General features: G+C 46.6%; 3 protein-coding genes across 3 annotated transcripts; 1 reads left to right on the top strand and 2 right to left on the bottom strand.

Moving 5' to 3' along the window:
* Positions 1–24: 24 nt before the first annotated feature.
* On the bottom strand, positions 25–5,925 carry LOC113155178 (oocyte zinc finger protein XlCOF6-like). Its single transcript, XM_026349746.1, has 3 exons — positions 5,041–5,925; positions 2,426–4,531; positions 25–1,417 (listed from the first exon to the last, which is right to left on the bottom strand). Exons 1-3 carry the CDS (start codon positions 5,363–5,365, stop codon positions 1,311–1,313), a joined length of 2,538 nt encoding a protein of 845 aa, XP_026205531.1. The 5' UTR covers positions 5,366–5,925; the 3' UTR covers positions 25–1,310.
* Positions 5,926–6,278: 353 nt separating this feature from the next.
* LOC113155191 (gastrula zinc finger protein XlCGF57.1-like) lies at positions 6,279–10,637 on the bottom strand. Its single transcript, XM_026349764.1, has 2 exons — positions 9,111–10,637; positions 6,279–8,351 (listed from the first exon to the last, which is right to left on the bottom strand). Exons 1-2 carry the CDS (start codon positions 9,394–9,396, stop codon positions 6,868–6,870), a joined length of 1,770 nt encoding a protein of 589 aa, XP_026205549.1. The 5' UTR covers positions 9,397–10,637; the 3' UTR covers positions 6,279–6,867.
* A 158-nt stretch (positions 10,638–10,795) lies between these two features.
* On the top strand, positions 10,796–17,185 carry dnai2b (dynein, axonemal, intermediate chain 2b). The gene is made up of 12 exons (XM_026349762.1): positions 10,796–11,096; positions 11,499–11,660; positions 13,678–13,799; positions 13,878–14,020; positions 14,100–14,213; positions 14,295–14,434; positions 14,526–14,648; positions 15,234–15,457; positions 15,537–15,672; positions 15,748–15,894; positions 16,731–16,955; positions 17,047–17,185. Exons 1-12 carry the CDS (start codon positions 10,914–10,916, stop codon positions 17,104–17,106), a joined length of 1,779 nt encoding a protein of 592 aa, XP_026205547.1. The 5' UTR covers positions 10,796–10,913; the 3' UTR covers positions 17,107–17,185.
* The last annotated feature ends 2 nt before the right edge of the window (positions 17,186–17,187 follow it).

A 17,187-nucleotide genomic window follows, 5' to 3' on the forward strand; every position in this document is an offset into this window, starting at 1 on the left:
TTCTGAGGGGTCTGAGGAGGTCTGAGGAGTTCTGATGGGTCTGAGGAGGTCTGAGGAGTTCTGATGGGTCTGAGGAGGTCTGAGGAGTTCTGATGGGTCTGAGGAGTTCTGATGGGTCTGAGGAGTTCTGATGGGTCTGAGGAGTTCTGAGGAGTTCTGATGGGTCTGAGGAGTTCTGATGGGTCTGAGGAGTTCTGAGGGGTCTGAGGGGTACTGGTGGATCCAAGTGAATAAAGGTTAATTTCACCAAAAACCCTTTTTTCGTGTCTTCTGTTCTCAAGTAAACAGTTTCTGTTTTTGCTTAGTGACACTATTTGGACTGTGGTGCAGGGAGTCCAGGAGGCTTCTGTGTAGACGGGTTGGGGGCCATCGTGAATGTTCTGTCCGTTCTGGCTCACTCTGCTGGTTTCTTCAGACCTAACCTGGAGCAGTCTGATTTTATGTTAATGATCACGTGTCAGTAGTCCAGGTGTTGGACCAGGACAGACCCTGTGCTAGGGTTGTAGTCTCAGTCTGGACTCTTCCAGTCTATTGCAGCTCTTTGCTGCCTAAACAGAACCAACTGTGGTCTCTGCATTTTCCACCTGCAACTAGAACTGGTCTTTGGCCCAGTGGAGCGCTCCAGAACAGAACAAGTCCACGAATTGTGACAGGAGACGAGGAGTAAAATGTTTGTTTTTCTGAAGGGACTTTTGAATAGTGTGATCCTGGTGCTACGGCGTGGTGACTTCAGATCAGCGTGTTGTTCCTGAAGTTAATGGACATGTTTTAACAGGATACACCCGGTCGACCAGGAAATCACTTGGTAACTCACAAACACAAACTCTCCCTCTTTGTACCTCTTCCTGGAAATGATCACCACCCAGCGACACACATTAAAACACACACACTCCCTCTCCTCCTCCCACACTCTCCTGTTAATGAAAACACTCCTGTCTGACAGTAAGCACTGCACTTGAATGCACCACGGTCTGCTGTGGGTCCGGTGAGACGTTCAGGAGACCAAAGACTCAAAGTAACAAATAGAAAATCAATCACACAGTTCTCAGAAACAGGCCCCGTTAACAGCCAGACTTCAGAGTTCTGGTCCACTTCTTATGGTTTCCGGAGCGATTTGTCTGAAGCAGCAGCGACATCTGGTGGAGAACCCCAGTTACGTCACTCTGCGTCACTGACCTGCCGGTTCCGTTCACGCTGGGCCACGGAGACTGTAACAGACCGGAAGTTTTCACAATAAAAGCAGATAACCTGAGCGCAGGATTTTAGTTTTATTTATGAAATTAGAGTTTAATATTTCCACAGTTTGAATTTTATGTGTTCTGTTGAAAACACCTGCAGAAAGTTTCTGAGCCAAGTGTCTGCTGATACCAGTTTAGTGTAAATACAACGTCCCAGTAAATTTCCAGTCCAGGAAGTTCTGAAAGTTAAAAGAGGAAAATGTTTCAACTCAGGTGTTGATGGGTTTTAAAGGGGGACTATGTAGTCCCGGATAATCTGCTGCACTTTGGTTCATTATCATCACCTGTCTGTACTCACAGGTAAAGTATTAACACCAAAAACTAATTTACAAGGGAAAGTCCTGCTCTCACCACCATCTAATTATTAATCAGTGTTAACGTGAGCAGCAACAACTGATGGAGCTGGTCAAGGAGCTGCTAGACTAAGTAATAGATTACTTTTATTATCTGATTAAACTCTCAATCCACAGCAACGCCTTCAGTCTCTGTTCGTTCCAAAGCTCAAATATTAAAACGTTTACATGAATCAAAGAAAAACAGGTCAGATCCGTCATCTATCGTGACTGATTTTATCATGACTGATTTTTATATAACTGATTTTTGTCATTGCTGATTTTATCATGACTGATTTTTATATAACTGATTTTATCATGACTGATTTTTATCATTGCTGATTTTATCATGACTGATTTTTATATAACTGATTTTTATCATTGCTGATTTTATCATGACTGATTTTTATATAACTGATTTTATCATGACTGATTTTTATCATTGCTGATTTTATCATGACTGATTTTTATATAACTGATTTTATCATGACTGATTTTTATCATTGCTGATTTTATCATGACTGATTTTATATAACTGATTTATCATCGCTGATTTTATCATGACTGATTTTATCATGACAGATTTTTTATATAACTGATTTTATCATCGCTGATTTTATCAGCACTGATTCCATCAGCACTGATTCCATCACTCACCTGTTTTTTTAATAAACTTTATTCTCAGTTCTATTCTGTAAAAATAGAAATAGTGTTTTTTCACATTTTGACATTAAATGTTACAAAGCTGTTAAATGTTACATGAATGTTTCAGGACAGTTCAGTTTCTTCTGGTCTGTGAAGAACCATTGCAGCAGGAACCTAAACCCTACAGCTGAATGAAGTCTGGCTGCTCACCGTCCTCCCTCCTGTTGTCCAGATGGACCTTCATGTGGACGTCTCTGGAGCGTTTCTCCTGGTAGCTCTTCCCACAGACCCTGCAGCTGTAGGGTTTCTCCCCGGTGTGAGTCAGCAGGTGTTTCTTCAGGTCGTTCTTGGTGACGAAGGCTTTCCAGCACTGGTGGCAGCTGAAGGCACGCTCCTTTTTGTGGAAGCGGATGTGGGTCTCCAGGTATCCTTTGGTGCTGAAGCTCTTGTAGCAGAGGCTGCAGCTGAACGGCTTCTCCCCAGTGTGGGTCAGCATGTGGGCGTTCAGCCCTCCCACCTGCCTGAAGGTTTTCCCGCAGACACGGCACTGGAACGGCTTCTCGCCCGTGTGGATCCTCTTGTGGACCTCCAGGACGTGGACTGACGCCAGACTCTTCCCGCAGGTCTCACAGGGGACGCGGTGGGCTGGTTTGTCTCCGGTGTGGTTCCTGATGTGAGTGGTCAGAGCGCCATTATCTATGAACGTCTTCCCGCAGAACTCGCAAATGTAAGGTCGCTCCCCGCTGTGGATCCTCTTGTGGCGCCGCAGAGCACCAGGCCGTGGGAAAGACTTACTGCAGACGCCACAGCGATACGGTTTGATGCCGGTGTGACTCCGCATGTGGGTCTCGATGTTCTGGTAGGTTTTTCCACAGATGTGACAGATTTTACCAGCATCTCTGTGAGTCTGCAGGTGGTCTGACAGGGTCTCTGACGGCAGTAGACTTTTGCCACAGATGCCACAGACAGACTCTGCTGAGTGAGTCTTCGAGTGTTTACTCAAACCGCCTTTGCTCTGGAAAGACTCACCGCAGACTTTACAGCAGAGAGGCGTCTGAGTCCAGGTCTCGTTCTTCTGGACACCTTGGACACTCGCTGCCTCAGCCTCTTGGTTCTCGGAGTCTGCCAGAGCCTCAGGGTCCTCGTTCTTGTGGGTTTCCCATGAGTGACCTCTGCTGTGAGTCTTTAAGGCACTGCTCTCGATGAAGGCCTTCCCGCAGCGCTGGCAGGTGTAGGGCCGATCCCCACTGTGGATCTTCTTGTGACGCCTCAGCGCTCCGGGTCGGGGGAAGCGTTTGTTGCAGACACTGCAGCGATACGGTTTGATCCCCGTGTGGCTTCGCATGTGCGTCTCCATGTTCTGGAACCTCTTCTTGCAGATGCTGCAGGTCCCGCCGGTCTCTCGGTGGGACTGCAGGTGAGTCCGCAGACTGTCAGACGACTCCACATGCTGTCCACAAACGCCGCAGATGCTTCGAGAGTCCCGGCAGTGTGTCTCAGCGTGTTTCCTCAAGAACCCTTGGCTGTGGAAGAAATCACCGCAGACTCTGCAGCAGAGCGAGGCCGGCCGAGGCGACCTCAGTCCAGAGCTCTGCAATCTGTCTGTCTTTGGTTTCTGTGCCTGGCCGACCTCCTCACTCTGGTCTCCATCATCCTCTCTGTGGGTCTTCAGGTGATCCTGGAGCAGCTGGATGTAAGTGAAGGTCTGTCCACAGATCGGACAGACATCAGCGTTGGTCCTGCTGTGGATCTTCTTGTGCCTCCTCAGCGCTCCAGGTCGGGGGAAGCTCTTACCACAGATGTCGCAGCTGAACGGTTTGACTCCCGTGTGGCTCCTCATGTGCGTCTCCATGTTCTGAAACGTCCTCCTGCAGATGTGGCACGTCCCCGCCCCGCTGATGGTTTCTCTGTGACACATGAGATGTTCTGACAAGCTGTCGGAGGACTGGAGATGTTGTCCACAGACCCCACAGAGACGCTGTGGGTCGTCCGAGTGCGTTTCCACATGTTTCATCAGATTCACTTTGTGGCGGAAAGTTTTTCTGCAGACGACACAGCGGTGCATCGCCGGCTGCTCGGCCGCTGTCTCCTGCTGTCTGCGACCACCGGACCTCCGTCCTATGTCTGTCCCCGTCCTGCTTCTGTCTTTACAGGCGTCGTTGCCTCCCCCCCAGTCGTTGTCGCTGTCGGCTGCAGAGACGTCAGAGGAGTCCGAGCTGGGCCGGACTGTGGGGGGGAGGATGGAGTCGACTCCTGTGGACAGGGGCTGGTTTTCACCCTGACAGCTGATCCTGAGGGCGGACGTGCTGATGGAGTCTGAAACGAAAGGACACAAAAATAAAGGTCATCATGTTTCTCAGGTTCCTGAACTCCAGAGTCTCTCAACTGAAACCAGCACAAACCAGTCATCATAAAACCACCTGATCCTGAGATGTGACCAACAGAACCAAGGCCTCCAGAACCACCACATCAGGGTCCGGGTCTGAGTAAATGAACATATTTCTTCTTAACTTTACTTCATGACGTTTTATTATATATAAAATATTTATATACGTTGCTGTCAGAACAGAACCAGCAGAACCAGCATGAAGTGGTAGTACTTGTACTTGTACTTGTACTTGAGTACTTATCATATGAACTGTTCCACAGTAACCACATGAAAGTTCTGTTCTCAGAACAAGTATTCTGAAGACCCTCCCCGGGTCCTGGTCCGGTACCGCCTCCTCCCTACACCCCATCTAGTTTCTAATTGGATGACCTGGTTACCTAGCAACAGTGGGGCAGGAGATGTGGCTCCAGCATGACAGCAGTCTGTTTGGACTCACCTGTCCGGTTCAGTCGGACTACCGGGCTCAGCACCGCCTCCAGGAGCCGGCTCTGCCGCTCCAGCTGCCGCCGGTACTCCTCCACCTCCCGCTCCAACAGCCCGACGATCCGCTCCGCCGCCGCCGACAGCCGCTCGGTGAGAGCGAGCCGGAGGAGCTGGAGCAGGCGGCCTTCGGAGGTCCCGGATCCGCCGCTCCGCTTTTCTACCAGCCCCAAGACCTCGTCCCCGACCCGTCTCAGCTGGTCCGACACCGAGTGCATCAGGGCCTGGAGCCCGTAGCGCGGCAGGACTTCGGTCAGAGACATCCCGGTGCCGAGCTTCATCCGCCGGCCAGCAGGAAGGAAAACATCCGGGGTTTGTTCCGGGTCACCGGGTTCTCACCGAGAGCAACGGAGAACCGGAGTCTGACCCCTGCTGGACCGGAGGGCACCGGAAACTACGAATAGCCTCCTACTAAATAAATACTTTTAACGTATTATTACTGGGTAAATACTCAGATCCATATCTCTGATTGTTTAGTTTGTCTTTATTTAACCTGAAGCTTTGAGTTTGTAAGATGTTTTTTAAATACTTGTAGTACTTCTGATGGCTGTGGATGGAGAACAGATCGCTGCCCTCCACGCCTCACTCTTACTCTGCCTTGTCTTGTACTTCACTTGTAAGTCACTTTGGATAAAAGCGTCTAAAAAATGACTAAATGTAAATGTACTGATACTAGTAATATTGGAAAAGTGTGTACTATTACTGCTAATAATAGTACAACTCTAGTGGTATCCATTAGTAGCAAATAAGCTTAGTAAATCTTAGTACTATGCTACATACTTAACTGGTGTCGTTTCATGTATTTGTACTGCAGTATATTATTATTAGTATATAATTTGTCAAAAAAGTGAAAAAATTTTTTGTTGATTAACAGAAAACTTACAGTAAAACTACTGAATGCAGTATTTTTACTGCACAAACACATTTCATTTATTTAGAAAATACTTGACGAGATTAGTTTTGTGTCCGTTTACACATGAATGAACCTGTAACACAAACGTTTTTCTATTATGTTAATTAATGTTTAATTATAAAAATGTCAAAAGTTAAAGTTTGGTTTGATCAAATGTTTTAGAATAAACAAACTAAAATCTGATTCTCAAAAGACCAAAACAATCGTTAAGACTTGTAACCATGGTAGCAAGTTTTATGGTCTCCATGGCAACTGTAGTACTGCAGAGGGAAAACAGCTGATTAATCGGAACCAGAGACTTTATTTACTTTGACTCACAAACAGAACAATTCTTATTATTTAAAGTCGAATGTTTCAGAAACCGGCTCAGGTGAAAATTGGTTCTGGTTTGAGTGACTGCCGGCGACTTGGTGTAAACACCGAACCTCAGCACAAGCTGCAGGACTCATTTGTGTCCATCTTTTCTCTCCATGTCTTATAAAGTCAGGATCTTTGCTGAACATAAATTCTTCAAAACTAAAAAAATTAAAGCTGTGTGGAGGTGGAGAGGTGCTGCTGACGGAGCCTCGTCCTTCTGAACATTCAGTTTCTACGTCTGCTTGATTAGAACCTTTTGCAGGTTCTTGTTTACTGTAATCTGAAAATGGCCTGTGGGGCCTCAGAGTAGGTTTCACAGGGACTTTGTGGTTCAGCTTCAGAGGAATTTATTTTTCTGTGTCTGTTGCAGCTCAGTGAACTGAGTTCAATCTCCCAATAAATCTGAACCAGGTCTGAGGTTTGGGCCCTGAACTCAAAGGGATTCAAATCAACTTCTGAGTCTGGTTGTACAGGTCAACAGTCTCCTCTGTGCACAACCTGCCGACAGGCCCTCTACAGCTGGACGAATCTTGAGTAGAAACTTTCCATCCTCTGTGGATCTGAGTCCTGATCCAGCTCTGGTCCGGTCTCGTCTTCTCCTGCTGTGTGGACTTTGAGGTGCCCGTTGAGGGAGCGTTTGGCCTGGAAGCTCTTCCCACAAACCTTGCACCTGTACGGTTTCTCCCCTGTGTGAATCAGGATGTGTCTTTTCAAGTCCACGTCCTGCATGAAACCTTTCCCGCAGACCTGACACAGGAAGCGCCTCTCCTTGTTGTGGAAGCGAACGTGAGTGTCCAGAGTCTGTTTCTGGGTGAAGCCCTTCCCGCAGAGGCTGCAGGAGAAGGCCCGCTCGCCTGTATGGATCTTCAAGTGCGTCTTCAGGTTCCCACTCTGGTTGAAAGCCTTACCACAGAAGCTGCAGGTGTACGGTTTCTCCCCGGTGTGGATCCTCATGTGCATCTGCAGCGCGGCGTGAGCTGGGAAGCTCTTCCCGCAAATGTCGCAGGTGTTGCTGACATCGCGGTGGGAGTGCAGGTGAGCAGCAAGTCTGCCGGCAGACTCGTACTGGTGTCCGCAGAGTCCGCAGCGGCAGTCTGGGTCCTGCAGGTGAGTCTCTACGTGTTTCACTAAGAAGATCTTCCTGTCAAACGTGTCCCCGCACACTTTGCAGACGTAGGACTTCGCTGAGCTGCGGTATCTCTTCAGTCTGAGGGGGTTGTCCTTCTTATGGGTGGCCATATGTCGCCGCAGGCTGTGCTGCTTCCTGAACTCCTCTCCGCAGATGCTGCAGGTGTGAACCACTTGGCCACGGTGCTCCTGCATGTGTCGCTCTAAAGACGACATGTGACAGAAGGCCCGGCTGCACTCGTTGCATTTGAAGGGTTTCTCTGTGACGTGGACGCGCATGTGAGACCGGAGGTTTCCCTTCTGGCTGAACTTTTTGCCGCAGACGTCGCAGCTGTACGGTTTCTCTCCGGTGTGCAGCCGGACGTGCAGCTCCTGCGCCAGGATCGACTGAAAGGTCTTCCCGCAGAAGGCGCAGGTTTTGCTCCACTTCTGGTGAGTTTGAAGGTGGCTCTTCAGGTTGTCGGCTGAGTCTGAAAGCTCTCCGCAGAAGCCGCAGCGATGGTCTGCGTTTTTGATGCAGACCTGCAGCACGTGTTTGAGCAGGAAGCCTTTCCCGTGCAGAGCGCGCCCACAGACGTGGCAGACGAAGCTCTGCACGGGGGCCCGGGTCTTCCGCTTCTGCAGCTGACTGTGTCTGATGCCAAGTCGCGGTCGGCCTCGCTTTCTTTTCGTTGGAGGACTCTGTTCGGTCCAGTCACTGTCGGGGTCGTCTTCACTGGGGACGGCTGGGCTACTCGGAGAGAGGGGCGGGTGGTTGGAGGGGGAGGGCGAGGCATCGCTATCGACGTGTTCGGGTTCAGTCTGGTTCTGGTCTGCTGGGTGTGGGGGCTGGGGGCCTGTCTGGTTCAGGTTCACTGAGTGCAGCAGCTCTGAGGAGACAACAGCAGATGTCAGTTTCTTTATCTGTCAGAACCAGTGAACACGTGGAAACACTGTCAGTAGTGCTGTTCCTACTATTTATTGTTGGTAAATGGAAAGTGACCGATGATCAGATCAACGACAGGTGGATGTAAAAAGCGTGTGGACTTGTCTGAGAAAACACTGGGATGTTTGACCAGAGACAAGGTTTTAAAGACAAACCCGGTACACACACTAAAACTAAACATGGATCCAGTCTAAACTATTTCTGTGGTTCTGTGGTAAATGTATGTGAACCTCCAGGATCATCAGGTCCACCCTGAATCCTCACTGTCAACAGTTAAAACCTACAGCTGAAGGACGTCTGATGGAAAACAACTGCAGGTTTGGTGGAGAAAGAGAAATGTACTCGTACATCATGATGATGATGAGGAGGAGGATGAGGATGCACATTTTCCCTGTTTGTTCAGATTTGATCTGTCAGTGTTCAAACGACCTTTTTCAAACGTTGCACAATCATTACAGAACCTGATGTTTGCTGACTCACAAACTGGTCTGTACACGTCCGGACGTGATTATAACCCTAAACCTGAACCTGAACCTGAACTCACCTACGGGTTATGGAAAGGTGGTTGCACTTTACTATCTGATCTACTTTCCTCTTACTGACGGGGCTTTTATTTTGGAACAGAGCGGAAGTATGGCTCGGTGCGTGTGTGAGCTACCTCCGGGTCCTCCCGGTGCTCCGGCTGCGGTGAGCGGGGACTGACCTGCTCTGTGCAGCCTGACTTCAGGCTTTAGCACGGCATCCAGCAGCCTCCTCTGGCGGCAGATCTCCCGTTCCGACCGCTCCACTCGGTCTTCGTACTTCGCCACGGTTTCCTCGAACAGACCGACGATCTCCTCCGCAGCCGCCGTCAGCCGCTCGGTGAGCAGCGCTCTCAGCGCCGGGATTTCGGCCGCTTCGTCTCCTTTCTCCACCTGCAGCAGGAAGTCTTCAGCGGCGGCGCTGATCCGCTCGTGTACCGACACCCGCAGCAGCTGCACGGCGCACATCTTCCTCCTTTTCTCCAGCGAACAAAGAGCGCAGCGGGGAGGTAAACACACTCCGAGTTCCGCGTCGACGACGCTTCGCTTTGAGCGGAGCGAAGCGGACTGAGCGAACAGCGAACTCTGCTGGACCGGAGGACAGGTGTGAAAGTGAGACAAAGTGGAATCATTGACTGTTGGTTCAGGGCTTTGTAGACTGTCTACTGCCCAATAAAGAGAAAATACTTCAAACCGTGTTTATAGTACACTGTACTCTGTTACTATAGGTATTTAACAGATTTCTTACTTCATGTCCTAGAAGTGATGAACCAGGAGTATTTACTGGATTCTAATTACTGACTTCTTGTGCTCTAACATCTTTAATTCATGTCAGAATAGAAATTTTTCTGTTCTCCAGAGAACAGTCAGAGAACGTAAGAGAATAAGGTTGTTTCCATAGAGAGAATTGGGACGTGTCCGAAGTGTGGTGAGACAGGTTATAACATCTTCTCCATCACAACTAATTATTTTTCTGAATGTCACCTGAGAGCAGGATGTAAATGACTCAGTGTCCAACTTTTCTATGTTGTATGGAAAATGTTTTTCAGGTTCAGTCCGTTGTTCCAGACAAACCTACACACATGTAAAATAACATGAGAACATGTTCGTTAACGCGTGTCTTTGAGCTGCAGCCTCATGTTCAATGTTCTCTGAGTGAATCTCATTATCAATCAGATCATCAGCTGAGGTCTGATCATGTTTCTGTCACAGACACGTCACATGGTCAAGATTCACACAGGAGACAACTGGAACAAGGCTCACACACACTGGTCACTGGACTTTATTAGGTACACCTGTGTATATAGAGATACTGTATGTATATGATTCATCATTCATGTATATATACATGAATGTATACATATATATCTTTAATTTAAAAAGTAGCACTTAATACTTAAGGAGGATTAATTACTTTGGAATGAAGAAAGGGTTAAGGTAATGATGAAATGTGATTATGAATAATTCAGGATTCTACTAAAGTTTTAAGCTTTTCATCAACGACTTCTTCTGTGGTGAAAATTATTATAAATTTTCCCATCATTTTACTCCCCACTGTTAATTAGAAACCTTTAAATAAAGAGGACTGGTTTGAACATTTTAGAACTTATGTATTGGACACTGAGTTTTGACATAATGTTTTTATCCATAAATATAAATGCCTGTTTTAAATATTTTTTTTTATTGCTTTGATCCATCTTGCTCCTGTTTCTATTTTTGTTTGTTTACATGTTCTTCTTCTCTCTGTCTTTAGAATTTGTTTAAATAAAGGCTGATTGATCATGTGACGGTGAACACCAAACGTTTCCGTTATTGTTCACGTGGTTTAATAAAGTTCTTGTTTAAAAATACTGTTGCTAGGAAACGGTAGGCTCTGCCGCGCCGCCTCGTTGCTAGGATACAGCGAACCGCGCCGCCATTGCTCTGGATCGGACAAAACACTTAGTCCGTTTGTCACCGAACCGTTTACGGCGCCGAGCGGCAGGATGGAGATCGTCCATGTTTACACGAAGCTTCGCGGTGAGTTCGGCCGGCAGTGCCTCTTCTCTGACCGGCCTGCCGAGCTGCTGGTCGACGTCCCACCGGACCCGAGTCTGGGTCTGCAGTTCATCCAGAAAACCCCAAGAGACCAGGCGGTGCAGGCCTGCAGGGACATGTCCGAGCACCAGGTGGGTTTACCTGTCTGCAGCGACGTCATTATCTGAAACCACGGTGACGTCGAATCACGTTACGTCTGAATAACTTATTAGCATAGAAGTAGAAGTACACAAAGGTAGTACTCCAGTAAAGCAGTAGTAAACATGTAGTTACTCCACTACAAGTACTTACTCAGATACATAGTACATGCTCTAAAATGTACCTCAAGACCAAAAGTAAGTACTGCAGTAATAAAGTGGTTTCTCTGAGTATTTGTTCCACATGTTCAGAACCAGTTCTATGGAGGAAGAAACTGTTTGAAGTACTTATTAAAAACAAAGATACTGTGGAGAGTAAAAGTACTACAGTAAACATGTAGTTGTGTCTGTGGTTTTTAAATGACATCACAAATGTCGTCGTGTTTCTGCGTCCAGGTGAACACGGAGCGCTTCGAGTCCGACAGCTGTGGCATTAATCACGTGGAGGGGGGTTGGCCCAAAGACGTGGACCCCGACGAGATGGAACAAACCATCCGCTTCAGGAAGAAGGTGGAGAAGGACGAGGGCTACATGAACAGTATCCTACAGCTGGGCAGCGTAAGATCAGACCACATCAGTCTACTTCAGACCACATCAGTTTACATCAGACCACATCAGTCTACATCAGACCACATCAGTCTACATCAGACCACATCAGTCTACATCAGAACACATCAGTCTACATCAGAACACATCAGTCTACATCATTCTACATCAGACAACATCAGAACATATCAGTATACATCAGAACATATCAGTCTACATCAGACCACATCAGAACACATCAGACCACATCAGAACACATCAGTCTACATCAGACCACATCAGTCTACATCAGAACACATCAGTCTACATCAGAACACATCAGTCTACATCAGAACACATCAGTCTACATCATTCTACATCAGACAACATCAGAACATATCAGTCTACATCAGACCACATCAGAACACATCAGACCACATCAGAACACATCAGTCTACATCAGACCACATCAGTCTACATCAGACCACATCAGACCACATCAGAACACATCAGACCACATCAGAACATATCAGTCTACATCAGACCACATCAGTCTACATCATTCTACATCAGACAACATCAGAACATATCAGTATACATCAGACCACATCAGAACACATCAGACCACATCAGAACACATCACTCTACATCAGACCACATCAGTCTACATCAGAACACATCAGACCACATCAGACCACATCAGTCTACATCAGACCACATCAGTCTACATCAGAACACATCAGTCTACATTAAAACACATCAGTCTACATCATTCTACATCAGACAACATCAGAACATATCAGTCTACATCAGACCACATCAGACCACATCAGTCTACTTCAGACCACATCAGTCTACTTCAGACCACATCAGTTTACATCAAAACACATCAGTCTACATCAGACAACATCAGAACATATCAGTCTACATCAGAACATATCAGACAACATCAGAACATATCAGTCTACATCAGACCACATCAGTCTACATCAGACCACATCAGTCTAGTTTAGTCCACATCAGACCACATCAGTCTACATCAGACCACATCAGTCTACATCAGACCACATCAGTCTAGTTTAGTCCACATCAGACCACATCAGTCTACATCAGACCACATCAGAACACATCAGACCACATCAGTCTACATCAGACCACATCAGTCTACATCAGACCACATCAGACAACATCAGAACACATCAGTCTACATCAGACCACATCAGTCTACATCAGACCACATCAGACCACATCAGTCTACATCAGACCACATCAGACCACATCAGTCTACATCAGTCTACATCAGAACACATCAGACCACATCAGTCTACATCAGACCACATCAGACAACATCAGAACATATCAGTCTACATCAGACCACATCAGTTTACATCAGAACATATCAGTCTACATCAGTCTGTATCAGAAAACATCAGTCTACATCAGAACACATCAGACCACATCAGTCTATATCAGAACACATCAGACCACATCAGTCTATATCAGAACACATCAGACCACATCAGTCTACTTCAGACCACATCAGTCTAGTTTAGACCACATCACTCTACATAAGACCACATCAGTCTAGTTTAGACCACATCACTCTACATAAGACCACATCAGTCTAGTTTAGACCACATCACTCTACATCAGACCACATCAGTCTACATCAGAACACATCAGACCACATCAGTCTACATCAGACCACATCAGACCACATCAGTCTACATCAGACCACATCAGAACATATCAGTCTACATCAGACCACATCAGTCTACATCAGAACACATCAGTCTACATCAGACCACATCACTCCACATCAGACCACATCAGTCTACATCAGATCACATCAGACCACATCAGTCTACTTCAGACCACATCAGTCTAGTTTAGACCACATCACTCTACATAAGACCACATCATTCCACATCAGTCTACATCAGACCACATCACTCCACATCAAAACACACCAGTCTACATGACTACTCTGGCTGTGATGTCACTGTGTACAGTGTGATGTCACCATATGATGTCGTTTTTTGTGGTCCAGATCATGGAGCACTGCATCAGACAGAACAATGCTGTGGACATCTATCAGCTGTACTTTGAGGACGAGGAGGAGGTAGAGGAGAGTCTGGAGCCTCCATCTGCTAAGACCATCAACGTTTTCAGGTAAAAACTCATCCATGGACTCGGACCGATTGATGGCACTGTGACTGTTACTGGACTTCCTCTCCTGTGTGTCTGCAGAGACCCTAACGAGGTGAAGCGCACCGTCACCGGCCTGTCCTGGCATCCTGATGGCGGCAGGAAGCTGGCGGCTGCCTATTCCTGCCTTGAGTTCCAGAGAGCCACCAGAGACATGAGCCTGGACTCCTACATCTGGGACATCGGTGAGTTGCAGAGACAGGCACAGTGGATTTAGACCCTCCACAGAGCCTGGTCTGGTCACAGGTGTGTTTTACATTTCAGAGAACCCGAACAGACCGGAGATGACCTTGAAGCCGGCGTCTCCACTTGTCTGTCTGGATTACAACCCCAAAGATCCCCACACTCTGGTTGGAGGCAGCTACAATGGGCAGATTGGTGGGTTCTGGTCTGGACTGAGAGACAGGTATTTTTCTATTTGTGATGAGGTCTGTTAACCTGTGGGCATGTTTGTTTCAGCGTACTGGGACACCCGGAGAGGGAGTCAGCCGGTAGAACTTTGCTCTGTGGAGCAGAGTCACAGAGATCCAGTCTACAAGATCATCTGGCTGCAGTCCAAGACCGGGACAGATGCCTTCTCTGCCTCCACCGACGGACAGGTGGACTGGACTAACCAAGACTATGTAAATCAGTGGAATGATCTTTACTTATAAGAGGTTGAAAATTAAAAGCCTCCTCTGTCTTTGTCAGGTGCTGTGGTGGGATGTTCGCAAGCTGAGCGAGCCCACTGAGCGCCTGGTTCTGGATCCAGGCAGGGAAGGGAACCTGGACAGGGCTTTAGGAGCCATCTCTCTGGAGTTTGAGGCCACCATGGTGAGTTTTTTTCTGTTCTGGATATAAGACCCCTCCACTCAGATTTCACCATGAGACACGTCCACTTAAGAAAAACAGGCCGAGTCCAAGGTTTGACAGAACCAGATATGTAGGATCAGATTGTCACTGATACTGGCTGCTGCTATGGTCCGTCTCTCCATTTTCCAGACTCTAGGATTCTTGGATTCACAGAGGTGTTACATTCTGAGATGCTCTCCTGTCTGTTGCTGTTTACATTTTACTGAAGTAGAATACATCCAGACACAGAAAGGTCTTACTAGGAGCAATTACCTCCAGAGAAACGATGCCGGGTCAGTGGGTCGAACTCTCTGTACAGATAGAAAAACAAGGGTTTAGTGCGGCATGCTCTGCTTATGATGAGTGTTTACTCCAGATCTCCAGGTGGCGCTGTTCTAAATGGTGCCACATCAGCTACTGTTCTTTCTGGTCTGTGGTCAGTTTTTCATTTTTCCGTTAACTTGTCGTCCATGTTTCAATTCTAGCAGTGCATTTGACACACATTTGATGCTGTCCTGTACCTACTGGGCTTCAGCCTCTATGTCTCTGTCCTCTGTATTTGTCCAGCCGACTAAGTTCATGGTGGGGACCGAGCAGGGCGTTGTTTTCTCCTGCAACCGGAAGGCCAAGACCCCATCTGAGAAGATTGTTTGTACGTATGACGGACACCATGGACCTGTCTATGCCCTACAAAGAAACCCCTTCTTCCCCAAAAACTTCCTCACTGTGGGGGACTGGACGGCCCGAATCTGGTCTGAGGACATCAAGGAGTCATCCATTATGTGGACCAAGTAGAGATCCGAAACAACATCCTGCTCAGTTAGACTCAGCTTTAAACCAGACTTTAACCGCTGTGTTTTGCTTTTGTAGATATCAAATGGCGTACCTGATGGACGCCTGCTGGAGTCCAAGCAGACCTTCTGTCTTCTTCACTGTGAAGACGGACGGCGTCCTGGATGTCTGGGACATCCTGTTTAAACAGAATGACCCCACTCTGAGTCTCAAGGTGCTGCAACCTGACCTGTAAAAATCACCGTGGTGTTGTTTGGTGTTGATGGTAACGTAGCTGTTTTGTCTTCAGGTGTGTGACAAGGCTCTGTACAGCCTTCGTGTTCAGGATAATGGACGACTGGTGGCGTGCGGGTCTCAGCAGGGTGGAGCAACGCTGCTGGAGATGTGCTCCGGACTGTCGACCCTTCAAAAGAATGAGAAGAGTCTGCTGGCAGCTGTAAGAAACACTGGGACACCTGCTGATCTGAGATCTGAGCAGGAGAAACAGACAAGCAGCCCCATGTCTGAGACAATTGAAGAAAACTAAACCAAGTTGCAACTAAACTACAACTAAATTAAACTAAACTAAGCTAAGCTACAACTAAACTAATTTAAACTAAACAAAGCTACAACTAAATTAAACTAAATTATAATAAACTAAGCTACAACTAAATTAAACTAAATTATAATAAACTAAACTACAACTAAATTAAACTAAACTAAGCTAAGCTACAACTAAACTAATTTAAACTAAACAAAGCTACAACTAAATTAAACTAAATTATAATAAACTAAGCTGCAACTAAATTAAACTACACTAAGTTAGAACTAAATTAAACTAAACTAAATCAAACTAAACAAATCTACAACTAAACTAAATTAAAACAAACTAAATTAAACTAAATTATAATAAACTAAATTATAACTAAACTAAACCAAGTTAAAACTCAATTAAACTAAACTTTATTAAACTTAAATAAATTAAAGTAAATTAAATTTAACTAAACTACAACTTAACTAAACTAAACTTGATGAAGGTGATTAGTTTAAAAAAATAGAATCTGCAGGTTCATCCTCTGTCACCGTGGTAACCGTTGACGATAAAGACGGACAGATACGGCCTCAAAAGATAAAAACTTAAACCAACAGAAACGGCTGGTTTGTTTTAGTCACACAAACAAAAATAAACCTTGGTGTTAACCCACCAACACGACTGTTAGCAGCTGTTAAACCGTGCGAGGTGCAGGTCTGATGAAGACCATGGACACAGTTGAAAGCTCCTGTTGTTTGCAGATGTTTGAGCGCGAGACGAAGCGAGAGAAGATCCTGGAGGCTCGACAGAGAGAGATCCGGCTGAAGGAGAGGAGTCGGTCGGAGCAGAGCAGGGAGGACGATGGAGGACGGGAGGATGGAGAGGAGAGTCCCGATCAGTTGATCGACAGAGCTGAGAAAGACTTCTACAGCGTGGTGGAGACGGAGCTGAGGAGGAGGAGGGAGCGGGACGAAGAGACGTGCCCGGTACTGTTCATCTTATTCTTTCTTTTCCCAAACTCCAGAGACAAATCTCTCCTGATTGATTCATTTGATTTTAAATGTATGTGTTTTTCAGGAGAACGGTGACTGTGAAGAAAACGTGAAAGAAGCAGAAACCGTGAATCAAACCGAATAGTCGTTCTTTACTGTTTAGTCTTTTAGTGATGGCAGAAAAGTTCACACTGTAAATTTTGTTCAATAAAAATCATTTGTGATA

The sequence above is a fragment of the Anabas testudineus genome, chromosome 11 (genome assembly GCF_900324465.2).
Source record: "Anabas testudineus chromosome 11, fAnaTes1.2, whole genome shotgun sequence".
NCBI classification, from domain to species: domain Eukaryota; kingdom Metazoa; phylum Chordata; class Actinopteri; order Anabantiformes; family Anabantidae; genus Anabas; species Anabas testudineus.

What these genes read in the sequence shown, in the direction of transcription:
- LOC113155178 (XM_026349746.1), bottom strand. Translation starts at nt 5,365, where the DNA reads ATGAAGCTCGGCACCGGGATGTCTCTGACCGAAGTCCTGCCGCGCTAC. An exon ending in AGTCCGACTGAACCGGACAG is followed by an intron (nt 4,532 to 5,040) that starts GTGAGTCCAAAC and finishes CTTTCGTTTCAG; the next exon opens with ACTCCATCAGCACGTCCGCC. An exon ending in GGACAACAGGAGGGAGGACG is followed by an intron (nt 1,418 to 2,425) that starts GTGAGCAGCCAG and finishes TTTAACTTTCAG; the next exon opens with AACTTCCTGGACTGGAAATT.
- dnai2b (XM_026349762.1), top strand. Translation starts at nt 10,914, where the DNA reads ATGGAGATCGTCCATGTTTACACGAAGCTTCGCGGTGAGTTCGGCCGG. An exon ending in GTATCCTACAGCTGGGCAGC is followed by an intron (nt 11,661 to 13,677) that starts GTAAGATCAGAC and finishes TTTGTGGTCCAG; the next exon opens with ATCATGGAGCACTGCATCAG. An exon ending in CAGCTACAATGGGCAGATTG is followed by an intron (nt 14,214 to 14,294) that starts GTGGGTTCTGGT and finishes TGTTTGTTTCAG; the next exon opens with CGTACTGGGACACCCGGAGA.
- LOC113155191 (XM_026349764.1), bottom strand. Translation starts at nt 9,396, where the DNA reads ATGTGCGCCGTGCAGCTGCTGCGGGTGTCGGTACACGAGCGGATCAGC. An exon ending in AGTCAGGCTGCACAGAGCAG is followed by an intron (nt 8,352 to 9,110) that starts GTCAGTCCCCGC and finishes TTGTCTCCTCAG; the next exon opens with AGCTGCTGCACTCAGTGAAC.